Source organism: Muscardinus avellanarius (genome assembly GCF_963383645.1).
Source record: "Muscardinus avellanarius genome assembly, chromosome: 3".
Lineage (NCBI taxonomy): Eukaryota > Metazoa > Chordata > Mammalia > Rodentia > Gliridae > Muscardinus > Muscardinus avellanarius.
The window spans coordinates 22,617,292-22,634,646 of NC_137788.1; the positions used below are offsets into that span (position 1 = coordinate 22,617,292).

Here is a 17,355-nt window from a genome sequence, read left to right on the forward strand (position 1 = left end):
GCAATCCTCCTGTCTCAGCCTCCCAAGCATGGGATTACAAGCACACGCCACCATGCCCGACATTCTTTTTTATTTTGTAATTATATTTTTTTTATTTTTTGTGGTACTGGGGATGGAACCCAGGGACTTTCTACCCCTGGGCTACACTCCTAGATCTATTTTATATTTTATTTTGAAACAGGGTCTCTTAAGCCAGCGAGGCTAGCTTCAAACCAGTGCGATCCTCCTGTCTGCCTCCCAAGTGCGGGGATTACAAGCATGTGCATCACCACGCCTGGCTTCTTTTTTATTTTTGAAACAGGGTCTCACTGAGTTGTGAAGGGCTTCGCTATGTATCTGAGGCTTTCTGAGAACTCCCATCCTCCAGTCTCAGCCTCCTGAATGCTGGAATTACAAGCGTGTACTACCACGCCCGGCTAGCTAGTCCTTGATTTTTAACCCAGTGATTTTTCTATAATACTACATACTCTGTGAAAAACAGAAACTTTAAGGCTGGGCATGGTGGTGCACACTTGTAATCCCAGCATTCGGGAGGCAGAGATGGGAGGATCGGGTCCACGAACAGCCTCAGCTACTTAGTGAGGCCTTTCACAACTCAGTGAGACCCTGTTTCAAAAATTAAAGACTAAAAATTAGGGCTGGGGGTGTAGCATGGAGGAACAATGCCCCTGGGTTCCATCCCCAATACCGCAAAACAAAACCAAAACAAAATAAAAAACCAATAAAAACAAACAAAAAACCCCAGAAACTTAAAATGAGGCAAAAACAGATTTCTTTTTTTTTTTTTTTTTTTGTGGTATTGAGAATTGAACCCAGAGGCATTCTATCTCCAAGCTATACCCCCAGCCCTATTTTATATTCTTTATTTGGAAAGAGGGTCTCACTGAGCTGCAAAGGGCCTCACTAAGTAGCTAAAGCTGCCTGCAAATCATGACCCTTCTGTCTCAGCCTCTCAAATGCTGAGATTACAAGTGTGCACCACCACACCCGGCTTCCAGACCAATTTTTCATTTTTTATTTGGAACAAGGTTTCACTAGGTTGCTGTGAACCTCATAAATTGCTGAGGCTGTCCTGCGAATGGAGACAGCTTCCTGGAGAACCTGTGATTCTCCAGTCTCAGCTTCCCATGTACTAGGATTTCAAGTGTGCGTCACCACACCTTGTGCAAAAACAGATTTCAAGTTAAAAATTATATTCTTCCAAATATTACAAAAGGAGTGTATTTATGTAAATTACTGGCTGAATCTTTGAGCAGGCAATTTGTCTCATCGGAAGTATCAGGCAAGCCGGGCATGGTGGCACAGTTTGTAATCCCAGCATTTGGGAGGCTGAGACTGGAGGATCCCAGTTTGTGGCCAACCTTTGGTATTTAGTGAGGCCCTCTGCAAGTCAGTGAGACCCTGTTTCACAATAAGGAGGAAAAAAAAAGCTGGGCATGGTGGCGCACGCTTGTAATCCCTGCACTTGGGAGGCTGAGACAGGAGGATTGCACAGGTTCAAAGCCAGCCTCAGCTACTTAGTGAGGCTTTCAGCAACTTAGTGAGACCCTGTTTACAAATAAAGTATAAAATAGGTCTGGGAGTACAGCCCGGAGGTAGAAAGCTTCTGGGTTCCACCTCCAGTACCACCAGGAAAAAAAAAAAAGAAAGAGAAAAAAAATAGGGCTGGGGGTATAGCTTGGAGGTAGAATGCCCCTGAGTTCCATCCCCAGACCCACAAAAAAAAGGAAAAAAAAAAGTATCAGGTCAACTGTTGTATAGATAACACATATAAAGTGTCTATAGATGAGTTGGCAAATAAGAGACACATGAGGAAAAGTTCTTTTGTAAGGCTAGTGACAAGAAATAGAACATAAGCCATACCAATTTTGGTAGCACTATAGATGTTTTCAATAGGAAATATTTCTCCAAGTCCATAGAGGAGAACCTTGGCCAGGGCTGGAACCAGCTGTGTGGTAGTGATCAGAACATTCACACAATTCTTTCTAGAATGGAATAAGAAAGAAAGGAAAAGAAAAATGTGAAATTAAGCCAATCTGGGAGCAAGAATTCTAATGAGCCAACTCTTTAGGATATAACTATTAAAATTAACCTCAAAGGGCCTGGTTATTATTGAGTGCGAATGTCCAGTTATTACTCTTATTACTGAAGATTTTATTTTCTGTATCAAAGGGCAGTGATCCTGTTCGCTCTCTCTCTCTCTTTTTTTCGTTTTTCAGTAGACACAGAGCAGCAACATGACTCATCCTTATTCTCCTCTGACCATCCTAGCTCCCAGCAACTTGTTAGCAAATACCACTAACTCACATCATTGATACCATGCTTTAGGAAAAAAGTACACAGCAGAGTTCTATTTAACATTAGTTCTATTTAATCTGAATATAATTCAGCCTATAAATGAGATAAGTTCTCTTTGCTCATCACTCAGCTGCAACTCAGATTCCACAGTCTTTCCCCTAATTGCAGGGCCAATACTCAGTGTCAGCTCAGTGGGCTGTGGGTCCAGAGCTCTTCCGTGGAGGGGACAATAGCGCTTTGGTACAGATACAGCTGCAGGTCCTCCCCAGTCTACTCCAAGAGGACACCTCCTAGTTTGCTCAATGCAGCTCTTCCCTTTGAATCCTGCCTTCCTGAGACAATCTGGATACATTTCTTGGAACTTCCTGTCCACTGTGTTGTGTTCCTACTTGTATTCCTTGATTCTCCTGTTTCCTGGGGTAGAGATTATGGGTTACCATGTTTTAGCTTGTGAGCAAAAACTAAGAGGAGGGAAAGGGCTTCCACATATAAATATTCTCTTAAAACTCTAGGGCTGCAGTGAACATATGGTGTCCTTGACTCTACCTAACTTAAATACTTCCCTGAGTCACTGAGACATCTCTCGCTCCATCCCAAACCTTATTTTAGGGAATGGATTCTCTTGGACTAGGTAGGAAAGAGTGTCTCTGACAGGTTGAGACTTAGAATCATTTCCATACCTGGACTGGATGAGAAGTAAGGATTTCAGTGCAGTTCCTAACCAGGAATCTGTTAGAACTTCAATTTCTGCTCTTAATCTCTGCAGTGCTTCTTTTCTCTGGGGACTGAGGAGGCCTTTAGGAATAAAAGCAGACATGCTTATTACCTGATAACATATACCAGCTGATACTGAGAAAGCAACTTACAAATTCAATTTAAAAATAGCGTGATTCCCTGAGCTAATACATTTCTCTTCTTGGAGAAACCTTGGAGTAGCACTACTCAAAATGCCATTTTGACTTTATAAAAATATTTTGGCTAGGCATAATGGCACATACATGTAATCCTAGTACTTGGGAGGCTGAACTAGGAAGACTTCAGGTTTAAGGCAAACCTCAGCAACTAGACCCTGTTTCAAAATAAAATAGGCCTGGGAATGTAGCTCAGTTGTAGCACCCATGGATTCAATCCCAAGTACCACAAAAGAAAAAAAAGGTTTTGCTAGGGGGGCACAATGGCAACACTAAGATCAACTGGTAGGAACTCTGTCATTAGAAATGAGACTCTGAAAAAAACAAAACAAAACAAAACAACCTTTGAGCAACTTATGCTGTAAATAAAGAAGACTTAAACTGGAAAAAAAAAAAAACAAAACCTTTTAGCAACTTATGCTGTAAATAAAGAAGACTTAAACCTAAAAAAAGAAAAAAGAAAAAAGAAACGAGACTCTGGCATAGAGTGAGGCTTTGGGGGAAGTGGTTAGATCCTGAAGGCTCTAGGCTCAACATTGGCCGAGTGCATTGATGGGTTCAGAACTGAATGCTTATTGGGAGATAGTAACAACTGTGGGATGGGACTTGGTTGGGAACTGTGGGTCCTCAAGGGTGTGCCCAGGGACTGTACCTTGTCTGGCACCTTCCCCTCTCTCTGCTCCCACTGCTGTGGGGCTTGTGGGTTTGCTCCTCCATGTCCTTCTGCTATGATGCTCTGCCTTACCACAAGTCCAGGAACAGTAGAGCCAGCTGGCCACAGACCGAAACCTCCAAAGCACAGTCTCAATTTTCTTATGTATTCTATCTCAGTGATGAAAACCTGACTACACAAAGCCTCTGGCAGTCCATGTAATCCCTGAAATTTCATACAACCTTTTTTTTTTGTGTGTGTGGTGCTGGGGAGGAACCTAGGGGCATTCTACCTCTGAGCTACACCCCAACCCTATTTTATTTATTTATTTTTTTGCGGGTCAGGGGATGGAACCCAGGAGCATTTGACCTCCAGGCCACACCTCCTGTCCTGTTTTTTATTCTTTATTTTGAAACAGGGTCTCACTGAGTTGAGAAGGGCCTCACTAAGTAGCTGAGGCTGTCCGCGAACTGCAATCCTTTGGTCTCAGCCTCCCAAATGCTGGAATTACAAGCGTGCGCCACCACTACTGGCTTATTTTTATTTTGAAACAGGGTCTTGCTAGGTTGACAAGTCTCACTACTTGCTGAGGCTCTCATCAAATCTGTGATCCTCCTGTCTCAGCCTCCCAAGTACTGGATGCCCTCTCTTATACAACCGATCCTGTGTTATGTGTGCCTTTGAGGACATGGGTCACAGTTTTCAATATTTTCTCATAAATGGGACCTCACTCAAATAGGAATGGCATGAATGTGAAGTGCACTAAAACCAAAGTCAGGGGATGAAGTATGGCTACTAAATTATTATGTGACAGGGGATGGCTGCCCCTGCTAGCCCTATGATCAGGATGTTAATTTCTCAACTGCCAAATGAAGCGCTCAAATTAGATCTCTAATGTCTCTTCTAATTTTAACAATCTATAATTAATTGCAAATAATAGATTTTAAGCCAGGCATGGTGGTGCAGGCTTGTAATCCCAGTACTGGGGAGACTGAGACAGGAGGATCACAGGTTCGCGACCAGCCTCAGCATTTTGTGAGGTCCTATGCAACTTAGTGAGACCCTGTTTCACTGGGGTGTAGTTTGGAGGTAGAATTCCCTTGGGTTCAACCCCCAGTACCCCACCCAAACACACACAAAGACTTTTAGGCATAGTGGCAAGTAAAGTAATATCTAAAATGTTTTTGGGTGAAAGAATGTCCATGTGAATGTTCTTTAAAATCACAACACATGGACACTGCCAACATATAATCCTAAACCTAAAGTGATGGCACACACCTAAACCTAGTTTTCCATCTACTATAAACTTAGTAACAAGTTCTACTTGACTTGTCCTGATGGTTATAAAAATGAACCTCCCAAATGTGGTATCTTATCAACTAGTACTGACAGTGGTTGTGACTCAAAGACATGCTGCAAAAAGTGATGGCACACACTTGCAATCTGGGTACTTTGGAGGCTGAGACAGGAGGATCACAGGTTCGAGGCCAGTCTCAGTAACTCAGTAAGACTATGTTTCAAAATAAAATAGGAAGCCGGGCGTGGTGGTGCATGCTTGTAATCCCAGCATTTGGGAGGCTGAGACTGGAGGATCATGGTTCACGGACAGCCTCAGCTACTTAGTGAGGCCCTCTGCAACTCAGTGAAACCCTGTTTCAAAATAAAGAATAAAAAAGTGGGCAGGAGGTGTAGCTCAGAGGTCAAATACCTCTGGGTTCCATCCCCAGACCCACACACACACACAAAAAAATAAAACAAAACAAAATAAAATAGGGCTGTGGTTTTAGCTCAGAAGTAGAGTGCCCTGGGTTTAATCCCTACTATCAAAACAACAACAGAAACCCAAACAAAACAAACAGGTATAACAAAAACACACTACTCTACCAAAAACATTTATTTTGATTTTTGTGGTACTAGGGATTAAGCCTAGGGATAGTCTACCTCCAAGCTACACCCCCAGTCCTATATTTTATTCTTTATTTTGAAGCAGGGTCTCATTGAGTTGCAAAGGGCCTCACTAAGTAGCTGAGGCTGTCTGCAAACCACAATCTTCCTGTCTCAGTCTCCCAAATGCTGGGATTACAAGCGTGCACCACCACACCTGGCTTTTTATTCTTGTTTTTTGAAACAGGGTCTCACAGTGTTGTGGAGGGCCTAGGTAGTTGAGGATGGCTGTGAACCTGCAATCCCTCCTGTCTCACACTCCCTCTTAGCCCTCAGAGTACTGAGATTACAAGTGTGCAACCACCACACCTGGCTGCCCTTTTTAAATTTTGAAACAAGGGCTCACCAAGTTGCTGAGGCTGGCCTTCAATCTTAAATTTAAGATGACATCTTAAATAGTGATTTTCTTGTCTTAGTCTCCCGAGTTCTGAGATGACAGGCCTGTGCTACCACATCTAGCCTAAACACATTTCTTTTTTCTTTGTTGTGCTGAGGACTGAACCCAGAGGCATTCTACCTCTGAGCTACACTCATAGCCTTTAGCTTTATTTATTTATTTGCAGTACTGGGGATTGAACACGGAGGCATTCTACCTCTGAGTGACACCCATAGCCCTATTTTTTATTCTTACTGAGTTGCAAAGGGCCTAAGTAGCTGAGGCTGGCTGCAAACCCAGATCCTTTTGTCTCAGCCTCCCAAATACTGGGATTACAAGCATGTACCACCACGCCAGCTTATTTATTTTACTTAAAATGAGGTCTAGTTAAGTTGCTGAGGCTGGCCTTGAACCTCCAATTCTCTTATCTCAGCCTTCTAAGTACTGGGATTACAGGTATGTGCCACCATGCCCGGCTAACACATTTCTTTTGTGTGTGTGGTACTGGGGATTGAACCCAGGAGCATTTTACCTCTGGATATACCCCGAGCCCTATTTTTTTTTTTTTTTTTTGGTGGTGCTGGGGATGGAATCCAGGGGCTTTCTACCTCTGGGCTATACCGCTAGACCTATTTTATACTTTATTTGGAAACAGGGTCTCACTAGGTTACTGAGAGCTAAGGCTGGCTTCGAACCTGTGCGATCCTCCTGTCTCAGCTTCCCAAGTACTGGGATTACAGGCATGCACCACCACGCTCGGCTTATTTTTTATTTTGAAACAAGGTCCCACTAAATTGCTGAGGCTGAGCCGGGCGTGGTGGCACACGCTTGTAATCCCCACGCTTGGGAAGCAGAGACAGGTGGATCGAGCAGGTTCGAAGCCAGCTACGCTGGTTTAAGAGACCCTGTTTCCAAATTAAAAAAAATATAAAAAATAGGTCTGGGGGTGTAGCCCAGAGGTAGAAGGGCTTCCAGGAATCCCAGTACCACCAAAAAAAAAAAAAAAAAAAAAAAAATTGCTGAGGCTGGCCTGTGATCTCCCTGTTTCAGCCTCCCAAGTACTAGATTATAGGTATGTACCACTATGCCTGGCTAACATTTCTTTTAAAAAACCATTTGTCACCGGGAGTTGGTGGTGCACGCTTGTAATCCCAGCATTTGGGAGGCTGAGACCAGAGGACTGTGGTTTGTAGTCAGCCTCAGCTACTTAGTGATGCCCTCTGCAACTTAGTGAGACCCTGTTTCAAATTAAAAATAATAAAAAATATGGCAGGGGGTGTAGCTTGGAGGTTGAATGCCCCTGGGTTCCATCTCCATTCCCAGGGGGAAAAAAAAAAAAATTTGTCTAAAAACAAGAGAACTTTCCAAAGTTATGCTAAGACAAATGAGAAGTGTAGAGCTTCTTCTGTTATTTGAATGTTCATTAAAAGTATAGTGCTCTTTCCCCAAAGGGTTTCAATTAGACCACTGGCTTTTTGATACAGAATATTATGTTGCTATCACATAAATTCATAAGCACTTGCAGGGGATCTCAGGACCCTGGGGAAGGAAAGCCCGGGAATCAGGAAGAGGCAGAACTGGACCGAGGCATGCCACACTTACCACCCACATTGCTTTTATGCTTATCGTAGATTTCCCTCACTTTTCGATAGCGGAAAGCCAGCTTCCTCATCCAGTCCACACCTCCCTGGACGCCCACCGAGGATCCATGGCTGCTGCTGCTGCCTCCTGAGCCACTGAAACCATCTGTTGAGAAACTATAGTTGCTGCAAAGAAAGAGAATAATGAACATTAAAACCTTATGGCATAGGGTTTTTGGTTGAGTGCTACTTGGGATTCTCTGTATTGTTCCTGGCATCTGATAAACAAAGCCAATGATTTTAAGAATCTTCTCTAAATTGGGCATGGTGGTGCCCGCTTGTAATCCCAGTTCTTGGGAGGCTGAGACAGGAGGTTCATGGCCAGCCTCAGCTACTTAGTGAGGCCTTCCACAACTTAGTGAGACCTGTTTCAAAATAAAAAATTGGGCTAGGGGTATACCTCAGAGGTAGAATGCCTTTGGGTTCCATTTCCAATACCATACACATACACAAAGAATATTCTTCCTAATCTTCGCATGTCAGTCTACCCTTATTTCTTCCTTTATCTCACTCTTATTCTAGTAAAGAAATGCCTGCGAAGCCCATGAGGCCTTGGTTTCAATCCCCAGCAAAAAGAGAGGTTGAAATAATTCAAGCACTAGCATCCCCTAGAGATTGGGTTGGGATATAGCATCTTTTTAAAATTAATGGAAAAAAGGAGAAATGTGAAAAATAATGGAATTCAAAATTATAAATCATAGTAGGATATGGCAGATGTTTTACTTCAGTGATTATTGGGTAGTTTATTTATGGGTGATTGATTAGTGGTTTCAAAATATGTCCACAAATTCTCTGATACTCCTCTCTTGTAATTCTGTTCCCCTTTGGGTATGGGCTATAATTAGAATGTAAATAAAATGTGATGCAAGCAACATGTTAACTTCAGAGACTAGGCTCCTTTTCTCCTCTGCTGTGGAAGAAGCCAGCTGAGATGTGAGGACACTCAGGCTCCCGACAGAGGGGACCATACAGTGAGGAGCCAAGGCCTCCTGTCGCCAGTCGAAGGAGAGAGCCGAAGCAGGCTCCCAGCCCAGGCACGCCTTCCATGGCTGCAGCTCCACCAGCACCTGGGTTTCAACCACTGACCCTGAAGAAGAACTACCTGCTCAGCTGCTTTCAAGTTCCTGGCCTACAGAGACCATGAGATGATAAATGCTTACTTCAGCGTTACTACTTTGGGAAGCAATCTGTTATATAGCAGAGAGTGTTGTTATATAAACTGGGAAAGAGTAAGCGTTCATAAGCAAAGCTTTTTTACGTACATGTAGTGGTGCACTACAATCTCACATCACAATGTGAATCACAGTGATAGTGGCATGCATGCACACAGCACTTTGGTGGGCTTTCCCCGGGCCCTCCCCATTCCCCCTCCTCCTCACACAGGGTACTGAGACTGACACTGATATTCTCACATATAAGTATAACGTTGATGGAAGTAGTTCCTTCATCTACCCTCACTTCCCCCTCCTTTTTCCCTACATCACCTCCCTGGCTCCACTGAGCTTTCTCCTCCATAACCTGAAACCCCTCTTGTATCCTGATTACTCCCTAGCTTTCAGCATGTTAAAGAAAGCATTTGATTCTTCCCTGTGACTGGCTAATCTCACTCAACATAATGTTCTCCAGGTCCACCCATTTTTCTGTAAATGACATAATATTGTTCTTTACTGCTGAGAAGAACTCTATTGTGTGAATATTCCATAATTTTGTAATCCATTCATCTGTTGATGGACACCTAGGTTGGTTCTGTGATTTGGCTATTGTGAATTGTGCTGCTATAAACGTAACTATGCATGTATTTCTATAGTTTTCTGATTTTAGTTCCTTTGTAAAGATACCCAGGAGTGGAATAGCTGGAATAAGTAAGATTTTACTTGTTTTTGGTGCTGGAGGTTGAACCCAAGGACATTTTACCTCCAACCCACACCCCTGGTACTATTTTACTTCTTACTTTGAAACAGGGTCTCACTAAGTTTCAGATGGCCTCACTAAGTTGCTGAGGCTGGCCACGAACCTGTGATCTTATCTTAGCCTTCCAAGTACTGGGATTACAAGCATGTGCCACTATGCTTGGCTAAATTAGTATTTTATTTTTTTATTTTTTGGTGGTACTAGGAGTGGAACCCAGAGGCTTTTTACCTCCGGGCTATACTCCCAGACCCATTTTATATTTTATTTGGAAACAGGGTTTCACTAAGTTGCTGAGAGCTTCACTAAGTAGCTGAGGCTGGCTTCGAAAACCTGCGCGATCATCCTATCTAAGCCTCCCAAGCGCGGGTATTACAAGCGTGCGCCACCACGCCTGGCTCGGCTATGTTAATATTTTAAAATGACAATGTGGTTTGAGCCAGGCATGGTGGTGCACACTTGTAATCCCAGCATTTGGAAGGCTGAGACAGGAGGATCAGGGTTTGAGGACAGCCTCAGCTACTACTTAGTGAGGCCCTTTGCAACTCAGTGAGACCCTGTTTCAAAGTAAAGAATGAAAATTAGGGCTGGAGGTATAGCTTGGAGGTAGAATGCCCCTGGGTTCCACCCCCAGTACTGCCCCCCCCCAAAAAGACTATGTGGTTCAATCAAAAGTCAAATAGGAGCCTGGCGTGCTGGCACATGCTTGCAATACCAGTATTTGGGAGGCTGAGAGAGGAGGATTGCAGGATCACGAGCCAGGTGTGGTGGTGCACGCTTGTAATTTCAGCATTTAGGAGGCTGAAACTGGAGGATTGCAGTTCGTGGACAGCCTCAGAAACTTAGTGAGGCCCTCTGCAACTTAGTGAGACCCTGTTTCAAAATAATAGAGTAAGCCAGGTGTGGTGGCACACACTTGTAATCCCAGCATTTAGAGGCTGAGACAGGAGGATTGCAGTTTGCAGTCACCCTCAGCTACTTAGTGAGGCACTTTGCAACTCAGTGAGACCCTGTTTCAAAATAAAGAATAAAAAAAGAATTAGAACTGGGAATGTAGCTCAGAGGTAGAATGCCCCTGGGTGCCATCCCCAGCACCACAGGAAATAAACAAACAAACAAATAAATAAATAAAAATAGGGCTGGGATGTAGCTCAGAAGTAGAATGGCCCTGGGTTCCATCCCGAATATCCTCCCAAGGACCCCCCCTCAAAAAAAGGACTGAGGGTGTAGCTCAGATATAGAATGTCCCTAGGTTTATCCCAGTAACCATTCCTCCAAGGGTAATTACTGGTTAGCTACAAGTATAAGAAAAATCAAACCAAAACTGGGTTTCAGAGTGGAATTATTATTATTATTATTTTGTGCATGGTACTGGGGATTGAATCCAAAGGCATTCTACCTCTGAGCTACACCCCCCGTCCTATTTTATTATTTATTTTGAAGCAAGGTCTCACTAAGCTGCGGTGGCCTCATGTTGCTGAGGTTGGCTGGGAACCCGTGATCCTCATGTCTCAGCCCCCCAAGTACTGGGATTACAGGCCTGCACCACCATGCCCAGCCAGAGTGGATTATAAAGTGCTTCATACCAGGCTTTTTTGTAAAATGGCCAAGAAAGTCCATAAGAATGGTGCTCACCATGGCAACATACACCACGCACCACCTTCTGCTGCTCTGGAAACTGAAATCTGCCAGTCTTTTCAACAGTTTATTAGAGCCTTACTAAGAGGATATGTCCAGTTCTGCTACTTTGCATTTTAGAACATGTGGGTGGAATACTTAGTTTTAGAGTAGTCACAGGAAAGAGCATTTTATCTAGAAAAGGAATAAAACATTAATAAAAAAGAGTAGATGCCAACAGTCCTTTTCCTTAAAAGTCTTTAAATATAAAGTGGACACATTTTTGGATAATTTCTGGCTAAAAGCACCAGGCCAGAACACAGTATCCAAGAGAGGAAGGAGGAGACTCAGCTCTGTGTCTGCGGTTGAGACTTCACTGTAATACAAGGTAGGTTTGTCTTCCGTAGTTATTCCTGACGCCATTAGGCTCCCACGGGTCATCTCACTGAAGAAACTGAGGCTTCCTAGTATCCACAAACTATGCTGTCTGGAATCACCTTTTCTCCTGACTGAGAATCTGTCCAGAGAAAAACTGGTATGTGCTTTACCTGGGAATGCTGCCTCCACATCCCATCACTGCTACCTGTTCTTGACGTGCTGCTGCTAAAGGCTGCCCCACTGCGAAGGTGTTGGCACCTCTCCAGCGCTGGCAGTACCTGTTCCCTGACCCCACCAGAATCACTCTCTTCTCTGTTCTCCATTGCATTTGGGGGAGGGTGGTTAACAGAGACCGAGCCCAGAGGAATTCACCAAGCTACAATCCTAGCATTTTTTATTTTAAAACAAGATCTCACTAGATTGCAGACTGTCTAAGTAGCTGCGGCTGGCTTTGAACCTGCCATCCTCCTGCCTCAGCCTCCCAAGTGCTGGGATCACAGGCTTGCACCACCATGCCTGGCTTGTGTGGTTTTTTGTTTTTGTTTTGTTTTTGGTTTTTTTTTTTTTTTTGGTGGTACTGGGGTTCCTGGAAGTCCTACTATCTCTGGGCTACACTTCCAGACCTATTTTTATATTTTTTTTTATTTGGAAACAGGATCTCTTAAGCCAGCAAGGCTGGCTCTGATCCTCCTGTCTCCGCTTCCCAAGTGTGGGGATTACAAGCGTGCGCCACCACGCCCGGCGCTTGTGTGCTTTTAATCTTTGTTTTCCTCTGAACCCAGACAGTATCTTGCACATAACAAGTCTATGATATTCAAGAGTTCATTGTGTTCATCACCTCAAGTCTTGGCCGTTGTCATCAGAAGCCACATCTTCCACATGCACCTGGTCACATTCCTGTTAAAAGATAAAACACTATTTTGGCACAGGGGGGTAGAAGTGCTATCGCTACAATGACATATTCTAAAATGACCACGTATAACAGCAGGAAGGGGAAATACCAATGGCTTTTCTTTTTTTCTTTTTTGGTGGTACTGGGGTTCCTGGAAGCCCTTCTACCTCCGGGCTACACTCCCAGACCTATTTTTACATTTTTTTAATATTTGGAAACAGGGTCTCCTAAGCCAGCGCGCACGGCTGGCTTCGAATCTGTGCGATCATCCTGTCTCTGCCTCCCAAGCGCGGGGATTACAAGCGTGCGCCACCACGCCCGGCCCAATGGTTTTTCTTATAGAGAGAGTACCATTCACTCCTGCCCTCCTTTGCTGGATGACTTCCTTTGAAGCCTGATACATTTCCTATGGTCCCTCTCCTTTTTTTTTTTTGTACTGGGGATGGAACCCAGGGGCATTCTACCTCTAAGCTATATCCCCCCCAGACCTAATTATGTGTGTGTGTGTGTGTGTGTGTGTGTGTGTGTGTGTGTTACTGTGGGTGGAACCCAAGGGCTTTTCTACCTCTGGGCTATACTCCGAGACCTATTTTATACTTTATTTGGAAACAGGGTCTCGCTAAGTTGCTGAGAGCCTCACTAAGTAGCTGAGGCTGGCTTCAAACCTGTGTGATCCTCCTGTCTCAGCCTCCCAAGTGCTGGGATTACAAGCATGTGCCACCACGCCCAGCTTTTATTCTTTATTTTTGAAATAGGGTCTCACTGAGTTGCAAAGGGTCTCACTAAGTAACTGAGGCTGTTGTGAACCACGATCTTCTAGTCTTAGCCTCCCAAATGCTAGAATTACAAGGATGCGCCACCACACAGCTATTTTTAATTCTTTATTGTGAAACAGTGTCTCACTACGTTGTGGAAGGCCTCACTAAGTAGCTGAGGCTGTCTGAGAACCAGAACCATGATCCTTTGGTCTCAGCCTCCCGAATACTGGGATTACAAGCATGTCCCACCATGCCCAGCTCTCCAGTTTAAGAAGCTCCCCAAGTGATTCTTCTGCCTCTGAGTTAAGAACCACTGATCTGGGGACAGGGACACATTCAGGTCAAATTCTTCATAGAACTTTCAGTGCTGATTGAGGACTACATCTAGCAAATCATTACAAATACAATTTGGCAATAATCACTGGCACATAGTTTTTCATAAATGTTTGCTGAATAAAAACTATGCTCTCTTATTCATACATGAAGTTGAGGGAAAATTATTGATTAGGGAATTTAGATACAAGCAGTGGAGTTTAGAGTCATATTACAATTTTTTATTTTTATTTTTTGGTGGTGGTACTGGGGTTCCTAGAAGCCCTACTAACTCTGGGTTACACTCCCAGACCTATTTCTATACTTTTTATTTGGAAACAGGGTCTCTTAAGCCAGCGTTGCTGGCTTCGAACCTGTGCGATCCTCCTGTCTCTGCCTCCCAAATGCAGGGATTACAAGTGTGTGCCACCAGGCCCGGCTGAGCCATATTATAATTTAATTTGCTGGAGAACTGTTGAGTATAACTAAATAGTATTTAAAGTAATAGGATTACTTTGTGTTTATGAAATGTTATTTTATTTTACTTTCAAATCTTCATGCTGAGTGTGGTGGCATACACTTGTAATCCCAGCATTTGGGAGGCTGAAACGGGAGGATCTGAGTTTGCAGCCATCCTCAGCTACTTAGTGAAGCCCTTTGCAACTCAATGAGACCCTGTTTCAAAATAATAAATAAAAAAATAGGGCTGGGGATGTAGCTCAGAGGTAGAATGCCTCTGGGTTCCATCCTCAGTACTGAAACAAACAAACAAAACAAACAAACAAAAAAACAAACTTGCCAGGCCTGGTGGCGCATGCTTGTAATCCCTGCACTTGGGAGGCTGAGAAGCTGAGACAGGAGGATCACACAGGTTCGAATCCAGCCTCAGCTACTTAGTGAGGCTCTCAGCAACTTAATGAGACCCTTTTTCCAAATAAAGTATAAAATAGGTCTGTGAGTATAGCCTGGAGGTAGAAAAGCCCCTGGGTTCCACCCCCACTACCACAAACAAAACAAAACAAAAAACCAAAACCAAAACAAAACAAAAACTTCATGATTTTAAAAATCTTGGTACTATAAGTAGAAAACAATACAGAATTCAAAGCCTGCTCCCTCCCTCCTGTCTCTCAGCAATCCACTCCCTTAGCAGAGTGACTATCAGTTTCTTGCACAGGACAGCTGTCTAACTGTGGCCCAGCATGGAATAAAACTTTCCCAACTTGCAACTCACACTCTAGTCTTCTGACTACAAGCTCTGTGGCTCCTTCTACTACACCACGCTCACCTCAAAGGTGAACTTAATCTTAAAGAAAATTCAAGCTGCATGTGGTGGCGCATACTTGTAATCCCAGCATTTGGGAGGCTGAGACCGAAGGATTGCGGTTTGCAGACAGCCTCAGCACTCAGTGAGGCCCTTCACAACTCTGTGAGACCCTGTTTCAAATTAAAGAATACAAAATAGGGCAGGGACTGTAGCTCGGAGGTCAAATGCCCCTGAGTTCCATCCTCAGACCCTCAGAAAGAAAAGGAATTTTCCAAGAAGTTCTTAGTGTTACCTGATTTTCCTGGCATCTAATTATAAAATGATTCTGTATATAAGCTTAACCTATACACGGACAGTAAACATGTACAATGAATTAGAGCAATCATATACACATCGGACAAATCAAGGTACTATCTTCTATGAAGATAAAACTGAAGAACAAAATACAATCAAAATGTAACTGAGAGCCGGATATGGTGGCGCATGCTTGTCATCCCCACGCTTGGGAGGCGGAGACAGGAGGATCGTGCAGGTTCGAAGCCAGCTGCGCGCGCTGGCTTAGGAAACCCTGTTTCCAAATTTTAAAAAAATGTAAAAATAAGTCTGGGAGTGTAGCTCGGAGGTAGAAGGGCTTCCAGGAACCCCAGTACCACCAAAAAAAAAAAAAAAAGTAACTGAGAGTACAAATAAACCCATTTTATATGTATTATTTAATTTTTTTGGTACTGGAGATTAAACTCAGGGGCATTCTATCTCCAAGTTACAACCCTAGTCCTTTTTGTAAACTTTTGTTTTGAAACAGGGTCAGGCTAGGTTGCCAAGTCTTGCTGTGTTGCTGAAGCTGTGCTCAAACCTGTGATCCTCTTGTCTCAGCCTCCCAAATACTGGGATTACAAGTGTGTGCCACCATGCCTAGCCTATTATTTAATATTGACTAATAAAGTAGAATATTAATTTATATACCAGTCTTTTTCCCGATGGGTTGGCATTTCCCCTAATGCTATATTACTTCCAAATAAGCAAGCAAAAATGAAATTCTTGAGCCAGTAAAATTGAGGGCCAGAGGCAAGACTGTGGTGACCCAACGTGACGTTGCTCCTCCAAGTCCATGTGCCCGAGGCAGCTGCCCGTCCAGCCCGACCCTGTTTACCCTAACATCTCCATCCTTACTCCATAAGCAAACACCTTCCAAATATAACAAGCATAGGCTTTAAACAGTTACTGACAATTTAAAATACTTACTTCTAAGTCATTGAAAAACAGATGTGTATCAGCCACTTCAAAAATCATTTCTTCCATTGTTAATCCTGAACCAATCACTACTGTTGGGTCCTAGAAGACAATAAAGGAAAGAAAAAATTACCACACTTCGTAGTAACAGCACAGGTTGTGATTTTCAAATACTTGAAAATTATTTGGATGAAGGATAAAACAACACAGGCTCACAACGGTGTTTCTAATATTACTGAACTTGCACTTATAAGAATCTGGGAAAGCCGGGTGTGGTGGCCCACACTCGTAATCCCTGCATTTGAGGTGCTGAGACAGGAGGATCAGTTTATGGACAGCCTCAGCAACTTAGTGAGGCCCTTTGCAACTCAGTGAGACTCTGTTTCAAAATAAAAAATTAAAAAACAGGGCTGAGGGTGTAGCTCGGAGGAAGAGTGTTCCTGGGTTCAATCCCCAGTAATGCTACACACACCAAAAAAAGAAAGAAAGAAAGAAAGAAAGAAAGAAAGAAAGAAAGAAAGAAAGAAAGAAAGAAAGAAAGAGAAAGAAAGAAAGAAAAAGAAAGAAAGAAAGAAAGAAAGAAAGAAAGAAAGAAAGAAAGAAAAAAAAAGAGCCAGGTGTGGTGGCGCACGCTTGTAATCTCAGCCTTCAGGAGGCTGAGACCGGAGGATCGCGGTTCACAGACAGCCTCAGCTACTTAGTGAAGCTCTCGGCAACTCAGAGAGACGCAGTTTCAAAAATAAAGAATAAAAAATAGGGCAGGGGGTGTGGCTCAGAGGTCAAATGCCCCTGGGTTCCATCCCCAGACCCGCAAAAAAAAAAAAAGAAAAAAAAGAAAAAGAGAACCTGGGATTGTGCAACAAGAGAGGATATGGAGCCAGGCATGGTGGTGCACACTTGTAATCCCAGTGCTTAGGAAACTGAGACAAGAGGATTGCACAGGTTCAAAGCCAGCCTCAGCTACTGAGTGATACTCTCAGGAACTTAGTGAGACTCTGTTTCCAAATAAAGCATAAAAATAGGTCTGGGAGTATAGCCCGGAGGTAGAAAAGCCCCTGGGTTCCACCCCCAGTACCACACACACACACAAAAAAAAAAAAGAAAAAAGAAAAAAAGAAAAAAAGGTATGGAGAAATTCGACACTTAGAAACTAGTATTCACATAAAGTAAGGTAA

The 17,355-nt window shown here is 43.4% G+C and overlaps 1 protein-coding gene across 6 annotated transcripts in view; it reads right to left on the reverse strand.

The window, feature by feature from the left end:
- Window positions 1-17,355, reverse strand: part of EYA3 (EYA transcriptional coactivator and phosphatase 3) — a gene marked incomplete at both ends in the record, with an annotated part of 81,265 nt that overhangs the window by 12,027 nt on the left and 51,883 nt on the right. For 5 of the 6 annotated variants that reach the window (XM_080690611.1, XM_080690609.1, XM_080690608.1 and 2 more), the window contains 5 exons: window positions 1,864-1,985; window positions 2,979-3,093; window positions 7,784-7,947; window positions 12,563-12,621; window positions 16,193-16,282. In XM_080690611.1, the coding sequence (XP_080546737.1) occupies window positions 1,864-1,985; window positions 2,979-3,093; window positions 7,784-7,947; window positions 12,563-12,621; window positions 16,193-16,282 (550 nt within the window). The remainder of the gene's footprint in view (window positions 1-1,863; window positions 1,986-2,978; window positions 3,094-7,783; window positions 7,948-12,562; window positions 12,622-16,192; window positions 16,283-17,355) is intronic. The other variant, XM_080690607.1, reaches the window with a different exon arrangement.